Below are 20,655 nucleotides of genomic sequence, written 5' to 3'. Positions count from 1 at the left end.
AAGTGTCTCTGGAAAAATTTTTTTAAAATGTAAGCCTGGTCATATTATCACCCTGCTTTCGTACTCCCTAGTGTTCTGGAGATTTTTTTTATAAAATACCATTTACTGTAGTTTTCTTGATGTACCTTTCTTCAAGTTATTCAAGACCCACTGTGAGGAACTACTTGAAGTTTCTCAAGCATGCTTTTCAAATGTTCTTCTCTTAATGCACAAACTCCCTTCCTTTACTTGTCTGGCCTGCTCCTTGTCTTTTAAGATTGAGCTGCAACATTGCTTCTCTGAGGCTCCCCCCCCACATCTAATAAGTTTGTTGTTTCCTATTTTGAGTTCCTTTTACTTTGTCATCATTGTAGTAGCTCCTAACTGGTCTCTCTATCCGTGGACTTACTATCTCTAATGTATAGTAACTTTCACATAGTAGCCAGTAATTTTTCAAAAATGTTAACCTAATCATATGTACTCTGTTTAAAATCTTGATGGGTTACCTACTGTCCTTAGGTTAAAGTCTAAATATGAGGATAGGGATCGTGTGTATATTGTTTACTTGTGAGCCCCAATTACTTGGACAGTGGCTGGTGGCACTGAGGAGACATTCTTGTTGAATGAATGAATATATTGTATCCTCTGCTAGATGATTAACTTCTTAAGGTTAGAGATGAAGAGTTATTAATTTCTATTGTAAAGCAGGCACTCTTAAAAAAAGAATTTTATAGCACCTACTATGATCGGCCCCATCAAGTTGGTTCTTAATAAGATTGAATAATTATGAGTTTTTTTATTTGACCCAATTTATTATTTCCCTATGTTCATAATTCTCCAAGGTTGTGAGTAGGAATTGGTGACATTTTTCTTTCCTTTAAAACAGGCTTATTATAAAAGAAAGGAATTACAAATTTTTATATTTACTTCATTGCAATTTTCTATCGGCAGTAAATATATATGAATCTGACAGAAAGGGTTCTTAAGAGCTTAGTATTATCTATTTTATCAGTTCTGTGAGGCAACTAATTAGATTCTGTAAACATGTGGTTCAGATTTAACTCTTAAATGAGGTTTAAATAATTCAAAAAAAACACCCACACACGAAAACTGTATTACGTACCAAACTTCTTATTTTTTATGTTTTAAAGATTTTTCAATTGAATTTTTTTAGAGAGAGGAAAGGAGAGGGAGAGAGAGAGAAACATTGATGTGAGAGTGAAACATTGGTGGGCTGTGACTGCCTCTTGCACACCCCTTACCAGGGTTGAGCCCTCAACCTGGGTATGTGCCCTGACTGGTAATCGAACCTGAAATGTTTTGGTGCATAGGATGACACCCACCCAACCGAGCTGCACCAGCCAGGGCTATTTATTGTTAACAGATTTATAGATGTCCTACATTTCCCTCCCCCTTTGCTCCCCTCCACCAGCCCCTGCCCCTACCCCAGGCCTTCTTCACACTATTGTCTGTGTCCATGGGTTATGCATATAAGCATGTATGTTATTTGGTTAACCTCTTCCCGTCCCCTCCATTATGTACTAAATTTTAACCAATTGGAGACCTGTTTTAAAAACAACAACTGCTGTCAGGTTTTCTCTTGTGCAGAACTTAAAGCTTTTCTCCACCTTAGTTAACTAGTGTCATGGAGTAAGGGAGATGTAGAAAACATGTTACTCTTTACAACTATTCTTTTTGAATCAGGATTGTACAACTAAAACAAAATACAGAAATAAATTGAATCCTGAAAGGTAAATAAAAGCTTTCAATTTTTACTGTTAGTCTCCAATTTTAAACTTGGTTTTATCAAAACACATTGTTCTCGTTGATTTTGGTCATAATAGTAAATATTGTATATTTGATCTTATAAAGTACATTTATACTAATAGAGTCATTTTTATTTTCACTCTAGGTGAGATTTAAATATCCATTGTCCTTATTGATTTGGTCAGAAGTAAATGATGTAAATCTGATCTTATAAGATACATTTATATGAGTAAAGTCATTTTAATTTTTGATACCAAAATAAAATTTTTGTTTAAAAAAAGTTCCATTGCCTAAAAAAAGTTTTGAAAACATCAGATCTAGCCCATGTTATAGAAGAGGAAACTAAAGCCGATAAATGAGGAATGACTTACCCAGGTTCAGTGTAGAATTAGGACCAAGTGTATTAGCCAGACTTACTTGCAAGTCACAGAAACCCATTACAGACCAACTTAAGGGAGAAAATACCTGCAGTAGGAGCTGGAGCCCGGTTCTTAAATTTTATCACCAGGAATGTCTCTTTACATCCCTTAGCTTTTCTGATGGCTGCATTTCAGCTCATTTAGTGACAGAGATGACCATCACCAGCTTCTGGCTTATATTCTGCTAGTTTAGTAATAACCCTTAGCTGAAAGAGGCTGTTTGCTGTCCTATTCCCAAGTCACCTAGAGTATAACAAATGTTTTTGAATGCTGAACAAACAGAATACACTTGGTTTCTTGGTTCCTAGACTAGTGCTTTTCCCACTGTACCAATCTTCCTTGAGAGGGAGGCCAAAATGTTAGTTAAGTTTTGGTACTTATGAATTGTTTTTTCTTTTTGTATTACAGTGTTTCCTGGCATTTGAGGAGCTTTTCCAAAACCACCCTCACCACAGTGGGAGAAAACCATTGAGCCAAGGTGGGGTGGGAGTAGTTTTGGTCTTTTGGGTATGGGGTGGACTTTTACCCCTTAGGATTTTGTTAGCTGCTGCCATGACCCAGATGGGTCCAAGAAATAGAGGTAGAATTAGCTTACACAGGATCTTCTTTCCCGTAGTATTATGGTATAGCTTCTTGTTTAGAGTATTACCAGAGAGGTATGAAGGCCAGCCTAAACTTGAAAGAGTATTGTTGAATGGCTGTTTATTTTTGACTCAATCCTTCATTTCCTACAAGTTGTCATAAAAGCCCTTAATATTTGATACCCTCCCATGTACACTGATGATCTGAAATCCATTTTCCTCTGTTCCTTGAAACTAATTTCAAACAGCTACATTATTTTCTTTAAAAAGAGAAAAACAAAATGAAATATTTTGCATCAATAATTGCTACTTTTTGAGGGACAGATTTCTGTTTTCTCTTTCCTTGATTACAACCCTGTTTCTTCATACTGCAGTCTATCCACTTTTTTATTCCTGTCTTGTGTCTCCTCTTCTCTCATTAGCTTTACTTTCTGTATTTTTGTCTGTTTTTTTAATATAATTTTTTGATAAAAGTCTTCTTCTGCAACTCACACATGTCTGTTACTTTAATCTTAAAGAAAGGTAAATATTTTGTTGACATTATGGAAAAACAAATCTTATCAGCTAAATTTAGTTTGAAAATATAGAGTTCTCTGTCTTTGCTTTCCATGTAATATTTTCTCAACCTTGTTCCCTCTTCTTCAGCTCAGAAAAATGATACTTTGACTTTAAAGGAAATAAAATATTATAGGAAATGGTTTCAACAATTAATTAGAGCAATGGGCTCTAATAAAACTGATAGCTAAGGACTTTAAGATACTATGAAGGCCACCTACCTGTCCTGGGAGAGATGACTGCAGTGATTCATAGTAAAAAAATGCTTTTCGGGGAAGTGGGTGGATATCTTTTTCTTGCCTGAGGATGGGAAGGTTGTAAAGGCTCAGTGGCTGTGAAGTTAGGGGTCTCTTGGTTTGTGAGGAAGCAACAAAGTCACTGCTTTTGGAAATTCTGAGATTGTGATCCCCCCCCCCCCCCCCCCCCCCGTTCCTGTCCTCTCTCACAGTATAAGGGATCATAATGGACTGATTTCTTTTTCAGAGGGTTTTTTTTGTGTGTGTGTTTTTTTTGGCCATGTTAGTATCGCGTTATATTTATTTGTAAATTGACTATTATTTGTTGGTATCCTGTTTTGGCCACTTTAATTGTGAAAAGATGTAGAAAATTACTGGAGAGGTTTGAGATGTAACATGAAGTGATAAACAGTGTTGCAGGAATCAGAGGTATGTACCCTGAAGAGGGAAGATAAGAGTGTAATTTTAATACTAGTCAAATTAAAAGCATGATTTTTGTGAGGAAGAAGTTGGCCTCTTATCTCTGTTTTTGTATAAAACCAAACGTGAAGTAGAATTTAAAGGTAAGCCAGAGTTTGGTTGGACAGAAATAAGGGCATCATATTTATTGGAGTGAGAAAAACACTGGTAGGGTTCCCAAGGAGGCTTTAGAGTCTGCCACTTCTGAAGCACTTCAAGGATAGTTGAAATTACTAACCTTTAGGGTTTTTAACTCATGGTAGGCAAGAACCCCAATTGGAGGCTGAGAAGAGAACATGATCAAGTTTAGCTGAGGGACCAGTGAGAACAAAGTTGAGATAGAATTAGGAATTAAGGGAATTAATGTAAATACTACATGAGATCCAAGAGTGAAGAAAAGATCAGTGCCAGTGAGTACATATTAAGGCAAAGGATTATGAATGTGAGACAGTCCATTAGACAAACCAAGGTTTGAAAGCCCAGAGTAAGAAGAAGTGTTCAGAGAGGTTTTGAAAGATTGAGTTAGATAGAGGTGAGGGTCTGATTCAGAGAGAACACTGTGGAAACAGAAATTGCCAACCCAGAGCCCTGACAATATAAGCTTTTAGGCAAAGCAGTTTAGTCACAGCTGCCTTTTATTTGCACTTGCAATATTCTCTGTTTAACAGTGGGAGATAACATTTTGTGATTGGCTCTTTTTTTCTTTTCCTGATTTAAACTACTTTTAAAAAATAATACTTTGCCCCTAAATTAATTTTTTTAAAAGTATGTATGGTAAAATTCACTCTGTGGTATATAATTCTAGGAGTTTTGACAAGTCCATACAGTGTAACCATCACCATGATGAGGATGTAGAACAGTATTGCCCGTTGGTAGTCAGTCCCTTTCCCCACCCCCAGGGCCTAGCAACTAGTATTGATAGGTCTTTTGTCCCTATAATTTTGCCTTTTTCAGAAATTCTTATAAATGGTACTCATACAGTAGGTGGCTTTTGAGTCTGGCTTCTTTTACTTGGCATAATGCATTTGAGATCCATCCATGTTTTGAGTATCAGCAATTCCATGTTATTTCATATATTCCATTATATGGATTTATCACAATAATAACCATTTGAAGAACATGTGGGTTGTTGCCAGATAAAAGTTCATTTGGCCATCAAGTCCTTTTCTTTTTTTTTTTAAAATATATCTTTATTGATTTCAGAGAGAGGAAGGGAGAGGGAGAGAGAGAGAGAGAGATAGAAACATCAATGATGAGAGAGTCATTGATCGGCTGCAGCCCGCAACCCGGGCATGTGCCCTGACCGGGAATCAAACCCTGATCGCCTGGATCCTAGGTAGATGCTCAACTGCTGAGCCACGCCTGGCTGGGCAAGTCCTTTTCTTTTAAGCTTAGACTCAATAATTAATTTGACATATACTGAGGCAGTGTTGAATTAGCCTAAACTGATAACATAATGATCATACTAAATTGCTTCGTGAGTTATATTAAATATAGGTGAGCCCTTGGAAATCAGTTATGATATAGTAAAACATTATTTATCTCCAACTTAAAAAAATAATTTCTGAAAGGATTCAGTTAAGGCACTGATGATTTAAAAACAAGATATGGCCAACTGTTAATCACTTATTAGAATATACTATTTTAACGTTTAGAGGAACCATTTATAATATAATCAATATGCTAATTAAGTATTTTTAATCCATTGATTAAGAGTAAATTCCTTAATGATCTCTCCTGGACACACTTTGCTTGATTTGATAATATATTTAGAAGTAATAAAACCAAGAATGTTCTGGGGACCTGAGCTGGCATTGGAATAGTTTTCGTGCATATATTCAGCTGCCTGCCTTTAAGTACTTTCTATATATTTGACTGTTCATAGACTATTTTTGTGGTCTGAGTAGATTGACTATTTAATCTTCTGTTTCAACTAGGAAATTCTGGGAATAAAAAAGGGTGTTATTCTTAATTATGCTTTGGCAACAGGTATAAATCAAGACTGAAACTGGAAAGTATGTTCACTCCATGGTGCATGCAAGTGCTGTGACTTGGACCTTTGGGCATTTATGAGGAGCAGCATCCTAAGATGTTGGAGGGTTAAAAAACCCATTTAAACTGGATTTCCAAATCTGAACTGGGAAAGTAAAAAAACAGAGACATGGTATGAAACCAAAGAAGTCAGAGAGAAAAGGGACCCAGCACTATGCCTGAAGTTTCTGAAATGGTGTGCATTGAGAGCTAAGGAGGAGCAGAGAATAGTCTGATGATTCACTTTACCAATGAGCATACATACTTGGTAGTAGGGTTAGTCAAAACATAAAATTTACAGATTTAGCCATTTGGAATGGTAGGCTATTTATGATAGGGACTGCTTTCCCTAGGAATATTAAGTTAGTATTAGCTTCTTGGGTTTACTTACATTTAATCAGATAATGGCATTTTTACTCGGATATTTTTAATCTGGGGACTGTTAAAAGTCACATTAGTGTGTGATAGAGTAGAATATTTTGTGCTGACAAAATTTCATCAGAAATTAATTATTGGAATAATTAAAAGGAACTTTATTTGATGCGGTAAATATTTTCTAATGATGAAAATAAAGGCATTTAAGGCCTTTGTTGTTTTTTGACACACCTTTAATCGTGATGCATTTTCTGTGTTTTAATTACCTTAATTTTCCTGAAGTTTTTGAATTACCTGTATTATTTGTTTAGTCACTTCTGTTTAAGAATGCTCCCTAGTTTTCAATTGGGGTCACTTTTTCCTCCTCTAGAATTAATCTTTGTTTTAGGATATCTTGAAGTTGGCAGTTGAATTTTTAGAATATGTGTTCATAGCTGTACAATTCTAGTTACGATTTTTCTTTGGGATTTTACAGACTAAAACATTGTAGTATTTTTCTTCAGGAAGATATTAACTTGCTGTACCAGAATCGTTGATATGAATTAATAATAATGTCTACATTTATATATTGCTTTACAGATTAGGTAGTTATTTTACATGCATTGTCTCGATTCCTTCAAACAAGTATATAGACAGGTCCCAGTACTTAGTATAATGTCCTTGATGCTATTACATATGTCAGTTGTTCATTTCTTATTATTGCTGAGTAGTATTCCATTGTATGAATACACCACAGTCTTTTTTATCCATTTACCTGCTTGTGGACATTTGGATTATTTTTAGTTTGAAGCTGTTATGAACAAGCTACTAGGAAATTCTTGTACAAGTTTTCTATTGACATGTGCTTTCATTTCTCTTGAATAATAGAATAATGGCTTAATTGCTTTGTCAAGGGTAGATGGAAGATTATAAGGAACTGCCAAACCTTTTCCCAATGTGGTTGTGTATTTTACATTCCCAGTAGCAATGCATGAGAGCTCCAGTTGCTCCACATCCTGGCCAACAGTTGGTATTATCTTTTTTTTTTTTTTAATCCTCACCTGAGGATATTTTTTCTATTGCTTTTCAGAGAAAGTGGAAGGGAGAGAGAAACATCGATTGGTTGCATGAGGGTTGCAGGAATTGAACTCAGGACTCTTCAGTCCACGGGCCGATGCTCTAACTACTGAGCAATACCAACTAGGGCTTACCTGTCTTTCTGTCATTTCGGTCATTTTAGTGGATGTGAAGTGGTATTTCATTATGGCTTTATTGTGAATTTTCCTGATGACCATTGATGTTGAGCATTTTTCTTCTGCTTACTGGTCATTTGTATCTCTTCTCTTCTGAAGGTTCTTTTAAAGTCTTAGCTGTTCTTTTTAAAATTTGGTTATCAATACTGAGTTCTAAGAGGTTTTAAAAAATATGTTCTGGATATGTCTTTTCTTGGATTTATATTGTGTAAATATTTTTTCAGACTTTTTTGTTTTCATAATAGTGTCTTAAAAAGAGTAGTCATTTTGAATTTTGAAAATATCAATTTTTAATTAGTGACTTTTGTGTCCTGTCTGGGAAATCAAACAAAGTCATAAAGATTTTCTCCTCTGTTCTCTTCTGTAGGTTTTTATAGTTTTATTTTGCATTTAGGTCTGTGATCCATTTTAAATTAATATTAATGAATAGTGTGTTTAATTTTCCTGTTGATTTGTTCTTTTATCTTTCTAAAGTGTTCTTAATTTCTTAAAATACTCTTTGTCTTGAAGTTTTCCTTGTCTGATATTGATAGCCACCTCAGCTTTCTTATGCAACTTCATGATACATTTTTTCTAGTATTTTGCTTTTAGTTTATAAATGTCTTTGTATTTAAAGTCTCTTATAAACAGCATGTAGCCATTGGCTCTTGCTTTTTAAATTTAGTCTAATAATCTTTAAAATCTAATTGGAGTTCTTAGTCTATATTTAATATGATGATTGGTGTGTTTGCTATTTTTCTTTTGTTCCTATGTTGCTTCATTTCTGCTACCTTTGGGATTAATCAAATAGTGTATAGTTTCCTATTTTATTTCATCTAGTGACTTCTTAGCTATGCTCCTTTTATTAATTTTTTAGTAGTTACTCTAGAGCTTAACAATATGTACTACTAACGTATCAGTCTATTTAGAAGTAATATTATATCATCTTTCACTTCATGCCACTTACTACTACTTCCTATGCATTTTCATGCAATAACCTTAAAATAGCATAATTCTATTTATCTAGCCATCCCTTTCTTTGTGCTATTGTCATATGTTGTACTTTTACTTACATCATAAATCTGCCTTAGGATTTATTTTATTTGCTTTAAACAGTTAGAAGTGTTTTAAGGAAATTATGTTGAAGAAAATATTTTCTTAATTATTTACCTTTTCTGATATTCTTTTCTGTAAATTCAGGTTTCAATCTGATATCTTTCCCCTTTAGCCTTACAGTATCCTTTGGCATTTCTTGTAGTGCAGGTCTGCAGGCAACACATTTTGTAGACTTTTGTTTATCTGGAAAGGTCTTTATTTCATCCTCACAATACTTCTTTTGGATGTGGAATCTTCAGTTTGCAGGATTTTCTCCATCTCTCAGAACTTTGTAGATTTTCCTTGTCCTCCACTATTTCTGGTAAAAAGTCACCTGTGATATTTTTATTCCTCTGTATGTAATATGCCCTCCCCAGGCCCCATCCCTTCTTTGGCAACTATCAAGAATTTCTCTTTAAATTTAAGCAGACTGTCATGTGCCTCAGTGTAGTTTTCTTGTAATTTTCTGTTTGGGACTTCTTTTAGGATCAATAAGAAGAGGTTTTCATCCAGATTTGGGATATTTTTGATGGTTATTATTTTTAAAAAATTATGGTCCCATTTTCTTTTCTTTCCTTTTAGTATCCAATTAAAATATGATAGGCTCTTTGACATTGTTTCACAGATCATTGAGGCTTTCTTTATCCTTTTTTTTCTTTTGTTCCTTAAATTGGACACTTTTTTACTGATCTGTCTTCAAGGTCTCTGGTTCTTTGACTGTCCTATCTGTTGTTAAGCATATCTGGTGAACTTTTATTCCAGTCATTGGACTTTTAATTCTAGAATTTTCATTTCTTCTTTTTTGTGTATGTTCAGAGATAATTGGTGAAATGTGTTTAACCAATTGCTTTGATGCTGGAACTTTAGCACTTCTGTGTTGTCCCCAGCTAGTTTCTGGATATAAGATGCAACAGTGAGCCACTGATTCACTGTGGGCTTTTATAAGAAGATGATACTGTCCTGGTCTATTATCATTGATGTTTTGAAATCCTGAGTTTTTATGTGAAAACAGAGTAATTAGAAGAAATGAGATTAAAAAAAAATAAAATTATTTAATGATAAATAACTTGGGTTACTTTGTCACCTCCAACTGATCTCTTTTCTCTAATCTCTGCTTACCTTTGCTCCATTTTCTGCATCGTTGCTTGGTACACAAATAAAAATGCCACATTTTCAACTCCAGCCCCCAGCTTTGTGCCCCTAAACTTTATATTCAAGCTATATTACACTATTTACCTTACATTTGTGGTGCAGTTTTTATATCTTCATATTTTTGCCTGTACTCTTCATTGTATGTATCTCAGGTAGTCTTTCTTTTCACCTTACTCGTCCTTTAATGCCCAGCTCAAAGGTCAGCGTTACTCTGAAAGAAGGGAGCCCTTCTTTTTCTCCCCTCTCCCCTTTTCTTCCTCCCCACTTTTACCTCTCTTCTTTTTATTACCATAGCTCTTTGAGCATACCGCAGTTAGTGTTCATGGATGGTGTACTGCCACCTGCATTTTGATCTTTTCCACTCAGTTCTGAGTTTTTGTTGACAAGAATTGGGTCTTTGACATTTTATAGTCTCTGACATACATAGAAGATGCTTGATATTTATCACAAGAATGATGTTTCCTAGTTAACTAAGGAGTAGTAGTTCTGCTCTTAAAAAACAGTTTCTAATTGTACATTAAATCCTCTCACTATTTTAAATTAAGGCTGGTCTTAGGTGTTCTAGAAATTGTTACTTTGCTGCTTTTTTACTCAGACCTTTTCTTTTGATCAGAAAGTAAGGGAGGGAGGGGTCAAGAATTTATTTTACTTCTTAACATTAACTCACATAATTTGAATCTGAGAGAATCTTTGGAATTCTTATTCTTCAAGCAGGTGAATTGCTTGACTTTCTGTGACATTAGTGATTATTTAGAACTTTTATCAATGACTGGTATGGTCCAAAGTAAAGCCAGGAAACAAGCAGAAATCAAGAGACCTGAGTTTTTCTTTCTGGACAATACCACTAATTTTGCTTTGTGACTTTTGACTGTGTTGGGCCTACCACTGCATTAGGTTAGAGCTCCTTGATTCCTGTTTTTCCTTAATTAAGACAGTATTTTTATTGAGAGACAATTCACATACCGTACAGTTTACCATTTAAAAGTATATAATTCAATGGTTTTTAGTATATTTTCAGAGTTGTACAATCATAACCACTATGTAATTCCAAGGCATTTTTATTTTATCACCCCAGAAAAGAGCTCTGTACGTAACAGTCATCATCTGCCCCTCAAGCTTCTGGCAACTACTAATTTACTTTCCATCCCTATGGATTTGCCTATTTTGGACATTTTATATAAATGGAATCTTACAATATATGGCCTTTTGTGTCTGGTTTCTTTCATTTAGTATAAGGTTTTCAGAGTTATCTGTGTTATAGCATGTAGCAGTATGACTGAATGATATGCCATTGTATGAATATATCACAATTATATCTGTTCATCAGTTGATGAGCGTTTGGGTTGTTTTCACTTTGGGCTATTATGAAAAATGCTACTATGATCATTTGTGTACAAGTTTTGTGTGGACATAATTTTTCATTTCTCGTGGATATGTTTTCATTTCTCTTAAGTGGAATTTGCTGGGTCATATGTTTAATCTTTCGAAGAACTGCGAGACCATTTTCCAACGTGGCAGTACCATTTTACATTCTCACAATTACGAGGCCTCCAGGTTTTCACATTCTTGCCAACACTTTTGATTTTGTCTTTTTTATTATAGCCCTCCTAGTGGGTGGAAGTGGTATTTCATTGTATTATGATTTTAATTTGCATTGTCCTGATGTGCTTATTGGCCATTCATAGATCTCCTTTGGAGAAATGTCTGTTCAGCTCTTTCGTCCATTTTTTAACCAGGTTGTCTTTTTATTAGTGAGTTGTATATCTGTTCCTTATCACATATATGACTTGCAAAATTTTCTTCCATTGTGTGAGTTTCTTGACAGTGTCTATTGACAAAAGAGTTTTTTAAGTGTTGATGAATTTACCAGTTTTCTTTTGGTTGCTTGTGCTTTTGGTGTCATATCTAAGAAACCATTGGTCATGAAGATTTACACTTGTTTTTCTTCTAAGAGTTTTAGTCCTTACATTTAGGCCTTTGACCCATTTTCAGTTAATTTTAACTTTTATATGTGGTGTGAGGGGGCCCAATTTCTTTTGCATGTGGATATCCAGTTTTTGCAGCACCATTTACTGAAAAGATTATTCTTTTCTCATTTGTATTATCTTGGTAGCCTGTGGAAAATGAATTGACCCAAAATATACAGGTTTGTTTTTATACTCTTAATTCAAATTACTGTTACTTTGTAGTAAGTTTTAAAATCAGGAAGTGTGAATCTTCTATGTTTGTTCTTTTTCAAGATTGTTTTGACTATTCTAGGTCAAATATATGTGTATTTTAGGATCAGCTTGTCAGTTTCTACAAATAAGCTGACTTAGATTTTGATATGAATTGTATTGAATTTATAGATACTTTGGGGCATACTGCTATCTTAATATTAAATCTTCCAAGCCATGAACCACAGGGTGTCTTTCCATCCTTTATTCCTTTTAACTTAAGGAATAAAATGTGGGGTTTATATAAAAAGAAGTAGAGCTATAGTGTCTGTAGCCCCATGTAGCTCTGGATGCTATGAATATTTTAATATTTTAAATTATTTTAATAATTTCAGTATATCTTCAAATATGATATTCATTAGAAATAAGTTTAGCAAACATTTATTGTTATAATTTTATAGTAGGTTCTAAGCTTGGCTGTGGGGACACAAGGATGAATAAAATATCACTGCCATGAAAACTTCTGGTCTAGTGAGGAAATCTATTTATAAACAGAAAATTTCATATGATATACTAGGTTCAGAGATCAAGATTTCTTGAAAGTTGTTGGCCCACTCTTCATTGTGTAAAGCTTCTACATAAAAAATGATTACAGATTGTGTATTAGCATAACTTCTTTCACTGCTGCCTAGTTGTAATAGCTTGTAGAGAAGTTAAAAAATAAGTGCTGTAAAGACTCTTAAGATTTGAACTTTGGATTGTTTGGTATCAATAATACATTTTTAATTAATTTTCAGGATTTATTAATTAATTACAAGAAAACTTAGAATCAGCATGCCACCTAAAGTATTGAAGGAAATAACATTCAGGTAAAGCAAAAAAGAAAAAAAGAATTTTTAAATTCTCTATAGGTCCTTTTTTTTTTTAACCTAGTCAGATAAAGTTTTCTTGATGTCTTATTCTCTCTCATATGTCTATGACTTTAGCACCAGAACTTTTGCACTTGTTTATGCCATGGCTTTATTTGGCAATGCTGTTGAAGTCTGTGAAACCCCTTCTCAGAATAATAATATTTTTAAAGGCCTAAACCAGAGCATACGGTATTTAAAAGATAAGCAGTTACATTAAAATAGTTATAAAAATACTATAACAAGTTCGTGATACAATAATCTATGCTTCCTTGGTAACATTAAATTACAAAATTGAACAGAATTTAATATGGTAACATTAAATAAAAGTAGACGAAATAATGAGTAGTAGAGTGACATTCTGAGACAAAAAGCCAGTAATGTGATAGGAAACAAACTGATTTTTAGGTATTGCTAAACTGTGGTTTCCTCTTACATTCATAATGGAAAGGCTGAATTTCATCATTTTCTTCTTACTAAAGTTTATGGAGCCCTGCAGTCTTGTCCACAGACCCTCTGGGAGTCCATGAGTGTCACATTAAAAGTGCTTATTGAGCAGGAGCTATTTTTCTCTGCCTAAAATTGTTTTTATTCTCTTCTATCATATCTGAGCATGATCATCCTTGAAGATTCAACTCACTTGTCTTAGCACTTGATGGTGATAACTTACTTGCCTGTTACATGCCAGTTGCTATTCTAGACATTTGGAATATATCAGCAAACAGAACAGAAAAAAAAAAAGCCTTCAAGGAACTTATTGCTTTACGGGAGACAAAATAAATATATAGATTATGTAGAATGTGAGACAATTATAAATGCTGTAGAAAAAATAGAGTAGGATAAAGTGGATTGAGGTGTAGATTGCAATTTTCAAAAGAGTAAGGAAGGTAAATTCATTGAGAGAGTGAATTTTGAGTAGAGACATGAAGGTGGTGGTACTTAACCATGTAGGTATCTTTTCTGTCTCTCACCACACTTCAGACTGAGACTTCCTTTTTATTTCTATTCCTAGTGCCAGCATTGTGACTAGCACATACATGGTCAACTTTGATGCACTGTTGTTAAGAGAAGACTTGTTACCTTTCTGGTAGCTGCCCAAAAGTCTGAGAAGTTTAGCCAGTTAGGATGATTCAGCGTGTGTCACTTCCCAGTTGTTGGGTTAATTAGGTTATGTTCCAGTATAGCTTGTTCTTGTATTTTATTTTTGATAATAAGCTTCTCTAAAATATTTTAGCTATTGTTATTTAATTTTAATTTGCCTTTTCTTGTGCAGAGTAGAAATTCAGCAAATGTTAAATGAAAGGATAAATCTTTAGAATTACCCAAATTATATATCTTTTGTAGACACAACTCTCTTTAATAATTAAATACAAGCTGTGCTATATTTAAAAATTTCAACCCTTAAAATTTCAGATTTGCCAAATATTTGTGTGCTTGCTCTTTGATAGAAATCATCGGAGATGAGAAGGAATAAGATTAATACAAACAGTATGTGTCGAATGTTGGAGGAGGGAATATTTTATATGTATTTAACTCTCAGTGCACCATCAGGGCCCATTGGACCCAGTTAGGTTTTTGAGTGTCAATTCTGAGCAGTTCTGATTTCTAAAGATGATTATTTTATAACTTATAAAATATTTCTTAGATTTTCCCCCAAAGAACAAATAGAAAATTAAGTATTTTAAAAACTAGAATAAAACTATTCTATCTTGCAATTATCATATGTAATTCTTTTATAAATCTAACATGCAATCTGGTATTTTAGTGATCTTATTTTTCCTAAATCTGGAAGTGGTTTCATTATCTTAAGAATTATTTCATGAGTGCCCATCAGTTTTTCTCCATTATGCCCAAATGCTAAAATAACAAGAATACAAAAGAATGATTGAATGACTTAGAAGGGATAATGCAGTAAAGAAATCACCACTATTGTCCTTCCGTTTTCTTATTGTGTTGCCCAGAGCATTACATCTTAAGTTTTTCTTTTTCTTTTAGCTTTCATTGAACATAGTTGAGAGTTTAGATTATTTTTCTCTTCTCATAATGATAAAGAAGTGAAAATTGAGCCCTGGCCAATGTTGCTCACAAGGTCCTCGGGTTCGATTTCTGATCAAGGGCATGTATCTGGGTTGCATATTTGATCCCTGGCCCCTGTTGATGAACATTTGGACAGCAGCACTCTAGACTGTAATTATGATGCTTAAATTGAGTTGATAGCCTAGATTAATCCTCCCAAACCAAAGGAATACTGTGTTAATGATATATTTCTAAGGACAAAAAAATGCATGCTGTTCTCATCCATTTAGTCATTCAGCATGGTCTTCATCATGCAGTATTTTATGACTACAACTTTTTTCCTAGAAAATTATGTGAATAATGTTTTTCATCTTTTTTGATGTTTGTGCACCAAAAATCACTTGATGTGATTCATAAGTGGACAAGTCTGGAAGTCTGATGTGTATACAAAGTGCTTGCAAGGAAATAGATGCTATTGAAATGAAAAAGTTAATTGAATTCTTCATTCTATTTGGTGTTTATAAAAGCATATATGAAAATATTTTTTGCAATTATGTAGCAACGATGGCCATTCTGCAACAAAATTCTGAGACCCAAAAATTTCAAAAGTATGAACCAGGAGTAATAAAATTCTAGAATCTATTAGATAATATATTTGAAATGTGGAATCAGTATTGCCTTTTGATAGTAATATATAAGATAAAGAACCAGAAGTAATAATAAAGTAGAATATTTTGGAAATTGGAAATTCAGAATCAATATTTACAAGGTAGATATTTGTTTTAGTTCCCTTCATGACAGTTGATGAGAAATTAGTTGCATTCAAAAGATGTTGACCATTTTGGTATACGTACCTTCAAAACCAGGGGAATTTGAATATACTAAATATAATATGTATTATATATAAGATATAGAAAATTTGGGCTTGCTATCATTTCCATGAATAGAGGTTTTTAAACTATTGTTAGTCGAGCTTTGGTATTTCTCTTTATGCTTTATTTTCAACTTTTATGAAAATCAAGTGTAAAACTTATTCCTACTTTATTTTGAAATTGCCACTGAACCTACTCAAGATCATTATTTTCATTTTTAGTGCTTAATTTCTGTAGCATCTACATTTTACATGATTCTTGGCAAGTTTGCATCCGGCTGGTAGATTCATCAGGGGACATGCAGTGACTACTTTGAAAAGATAACATGGAAGAATGCCCCAGCAGTGGTTGCGTGCTAAGTTTAAGTACCTGAGTAGACTAGAATCTGGGAAAGCCAGGCATCATACTCTGATATTCTTGGCAGTTTGTTCAACTTTTTTCTATCCATCTCAACAAATGTTTATTAAATACTTACTTGCTCTGTGTCTGACATTGTGTCTATCACAGTGAATATAGAAATGAGTTTCTACCCTTAAGGAAGTCATAGCCTAGAAGAGATACAGACCTTTAAATAATAAGTGAAATCCATGATCTAAATGTATAAAAACTAGAGGTATCTTGCAGAAGGAGAGAGTGATGAATTCCTTTAGATAACATCTAAATTTTGAAGGTGGAATATGAGTTTGTCAGGGTGGATATTATAGGCAGTGGATATTATAGGCAGTGAGATCAGCATGTAGGGCAGGCACAGATGCATAAGCTGATAAGTCACATCAGGCACACAGTGCGAGGATTGGTAGATGAGAGCTGTATTTTCCCTCATTGACAAATATTGCCTGATAAAGTAGCCTAGGAAGATTAATGAAGTAATACAGGCAAAGAATAAACTTTAATCCTGTCACTGAGATTATTTTAAAACTAGGACCTGCATTGTATTTCTATTTCTGAAATGCATATCTCCCTCCCTTTTCCCCTTCCTTATGTTTTCTTTCTCTCAGTGTGTGTAGACAGGATAACTGAGGAAGAAAGGAACTAAGACCTTTTTTCAGGTCCTGGCTCTCATATCCTTGGATGAGCAAACCACTTTTATCTTTCTGAGCTTTGGTCTCCTCATCTGTATATGTGCAGACTTTATAATCTATGCTTTTCAAAATATTTTTTGAGGGAGTCACACTTTCTGAGTACCTGGAACACAGTAGGTGCTCATATGTATTTTTGAATGAGTGGTTTGAGAACTTGTATCAAAAAGTAAGAGAGGATAAATGGTTACAATAAATTTTGACAGAATAAGCAATAAGATTTATGTACAGACCATTGCTTCCCAGGAGGTACTTATTTCATAAAATTTGTTCAAGTAGTTTGTCTTTATAATTTGTTTCACTTACCATTTAGATTTATGAGGTCCCACTGTGCAGGAACTATAGTATCTTTATACATAAAATTCTATTAGACTCGAATGTCATGTGCTGTTATAATTATCATATGTGTTCAATTAAGAATTAACATATTTTAAAATGTGTTCATTTGATCATTTCTCTTTAATTTGGCTGTGGCAGAAGTTCTTGGACTTGGCTTCTTCAGATTGAATTTTTTTCTCTTTAATAATTTAGTTATAAATGGACTTTTTTTCTCATATGAACTTGACTTTTCTCAGTTCAAAACTAGTGTTTCTCTCATGCTACTTTTGTTGTATTTGCAAAATGTTTGCTTTTGGAGCGTAGGATTATAACAATCCATTTTAATGATACAGAGTTGCTGTGATATACTGTTAATATAAGTTATTTCTTTACCTTTAGGGGTCCTATTGGGCAATAGACACCAATCCGAAGGAGGATGCACTGCCTACTCGGCCAAAGAAGAGAGCACGATCTGTAGAACGGGTAAAAGCTCTTTATTTAGTTTGTGACAGGGTTATTATGTCAGAAATGTAGATTTTAAAAGTTCATTTTTAATACAGCAAGTGAAACCATAGTGAAGGTAATATTTTATCTATAGGATTTTCTATTTTTTCAGAGCACTTTCAGATTCATTATTTTATTTGATCTTAACAACTCTGAGTGAAGCGGGCAGTTTAGGAATTAAATAAAAGGTGTGTGTTTTGTTTTTTTGTTTTTGTAATTAGGGCACAACTGTTGTCTGTTGTCTGAGACTTGAATCCAGGTCCCTTGAGTTTTAATTTTGGACTGTTTCCTCTGGCATCTGCAACATTGAGGACAGGTTTTAGTTAACAAAACTATTCTTTCACTGCATACAGTCTAATTACATTGAATTTTCCCAATTGTCTTTAAAATGTTTTTTCCTTCTCCCAACCATGTAATAATTATTTTACACATAAAATCTCATTAAGTGTGTGTGTTATTGGTAAGATAATTCTTGTAAATTCATGGTTAAAAGTTAATTTGCAAGATTGAAGGAGGAAAAGGAGCTCTAGTTGGTGTCCTAAGTTGTTTATTGTAACATATTTTTAGTAAACATTTAGGCTTTCACCAGACATTAACTTTACCTTTCAGCTTTGTCATTGTACATTTCCAGCTATTTATATCTCCAGCATTAGTGATTTTCATAGCTTATAATAGATATCAGTAAATGTTTGCAGAATAAATTAGGTCAGAGGGAATAAGATAAGATGAAGGAAACAGTAAACATTTGGTCAAATAAATTTGTTCTAAATCCCCTGTAATAAAAGACAGAGTTAATAGGAGGAAACAAATTTAATTAGGTATGTATATATAGGAGCACCACAAAAATATGAGACTCACAAGCAGCCAAGCAGTTGAGGCTGAGAAGAGGGATAGGGATAGGGTCTGGGGCTTCAAAAGGGAGGAAGACAATTCACAGGAAGTTGAGAAGAGCAAATGTTTGGTAAACAGATATTTGCTCTGCCCTGCAGATTAGTCTCTTGAATATAAAGTTATCTCTGATAATAATTCTCTTACTGGTACAGGCCACCTTTCTAATTTCCTTTAGGCAGTTAGGAGGATGTAAAAAGCTTTTCTTGACTCTGCTGGGTCTTTATTGCCTTCAGATCAAAATAATTCACAAACCAAATGGGCACATTCTACGGTGGCTTGTTCTGAACCCCCTCAGTGCTGAGTAGATGGAGTTGCAGTAGTCTAGTTTGTGAAATGGTAATGGCCTGGGCTAGGGACGAATACATAAATGGGAAGTTCTCTAGAAAATTAGCATAGCATCAGGTTTCTAAACATATACCTGTAATTGTGTATAATACTGTCATTTTACCAGTGTAATTTGACAGGTATTCTGTAGCTACTGTGTCAGGCATTATGCTTGGATGTTGTGGGGTATACTAAGAAAAATGAGATGATAAGACATAATTCTAGCACAAGAGCAAAGTGTGTATAGAAAGTATTATAGAAAGATATAAAATACTGTGTGCAGAGGAAGGAGAGACTATGTTTTACTGGGACTATCTGGGAAGGTTTCAAGGGTTATGTGGCTTGACTTTCAGATAGAGACAGGCAAGGCAAGGGGAAATGGCATTTAAGAAAACAGACATTCTCTGCCCCCATGAAGTTTATATTCTGATGAGGGGTGGGGTGAGTGGTGAGGCATGAGATAAGAAGCCTTGGTCAAAGATATGATATAGAGGTGGAAAAGTAACAGGATTGGTTAGTTCATTTTGTCTGTTTGAGTTTTCCCTTTTTCACATTAATTTGCATAATTCATGCCATTCTTTGAGAGTGAGTGAGAGCACACCTCTTACTCTGTAAGCATAGAACGAAGTGTTGGGGGAATAGAGACGGACCTATACTTTCTCCTTATGAAACTCTTAAGCAGGAAAAATAAACTGATAATATAGAGTGACAATAATGTTGCTTGTTGTCTCAGCGTCAGTGTAATTAATAGTTCCCCATTCATTCTTAAAATAGCATTTGGATAGTAAATTGTGTGGTTACACTAAAGATAAGGGTTTTGTGAACTGTGAGACCATATAGCAGAAAGGTAAAATTTAGTCTAGGAAAGTCAGGAAAGGTTTCCTTGAAGAACTGATATTTCAGTGAAGGCCTGTTAAATGAACAGAAATGGCAGATAATGAGGGTGGTGGTGATTGACAATATGAAAGTGTAAGTGGAACTTACATGTGTAAGACCATTGGTTAAAAAGAGTTCCCAAAATTTTAAGGAACTGACAGGTTAGTATGAAATAACTTTTTCTATCCCTTTATTTTCAGCTTGTGTGTGTCTTTTGATCTAAAATGAGACTCTTGTAGACAGCATTGTAAGGTTCTTGTTTTGTTATCCATGCAGTCACCATATGCCTTTTGATTGGAACATTTAATCCACTTGCATTTAAAGTAATTTTTTATAGATAAGTATTTATTGCCATTTTTCATCCCCCCCCCCCCCTTCTTAAGAAGACCATTTAACAATTCTTGTAATACTGATTTGGTAGCGATGAACTCCTTTAACTTTTTCTTGTCAGGGAAACTCTTTTTCTGTCCTTCTATTCTAAATGATAGCTTTCCTAGGTATAGTAATCTTGGTTATAGGTCCTTGCTTTTTATCACTTTGAATATTTTGTCTCAATTCCTTTTGGCCTGCAAAGTTTCTGTTGAGAAATCAGCTGATGGTCTTATGGGAGCTCCCTTGTAGGTAATTAACTGCTTTTCTCTTACTACTTTTAAGATTCTTTCTTTGTCTTTAACCTTTGGTATTTTACTTATGGTGTCTCGTGGTATGGGTCACTTTGGGTTTATCTTGTTTGGGACTCTCTGCGCTTCCTGGACTTGTTTGTCTGTTTCCTTCACCAGGTTAGGGAAGTTTTTATGCCATTTTTCCAAATAGATTTTCAATTCCTTGCTCATTCTCTTCTCCTTCTGGTA

At 34.2% G+C, this 20,655-nt stretch overlaps 1 protein-coding gene across 5 annotated transcripts in view; it reads left to right on the top strand.

Moving 5' to 3' along the window:
• FOXJ3 (forkhead box J3) overlaps positions 1-20,655 on the top strand; it is a 104,789-nt gene that overhangs the window by 49,203 nt on the left and 34,931 nt on the right. For all 5 annotated transcript variants that reach the window (XM_081144287.1, XM_081144286.1, XM_081144290.1 and 2 more), the window contains exon 5: positions 17,609-17,692. In XM_081144287.1, coding sequence (XP_081000413.1) covers positions 17,609-17,692 — 84 coding nt within the window. The remainder of the gene's footprint in view (positions 1-17,608; positions 17,693-20,655) is intronic.

The sequence above is a fragment of the Miniopterus schreibersii genome (assembly GCF_964146895.1).
Source record: "Miniopterus schreibersii genome assembly, chromosome: 8".
NCBI classification, from domain to species: Eukaryota; Metazoa; Chordata; class Mammalia; order Chiroptera; family Miniopteridae; genus Miniopterus; species Miniopterus schreibersii.
This window is presented reverse-complemented; position numbering and strand designations above follow the sequence as displayed.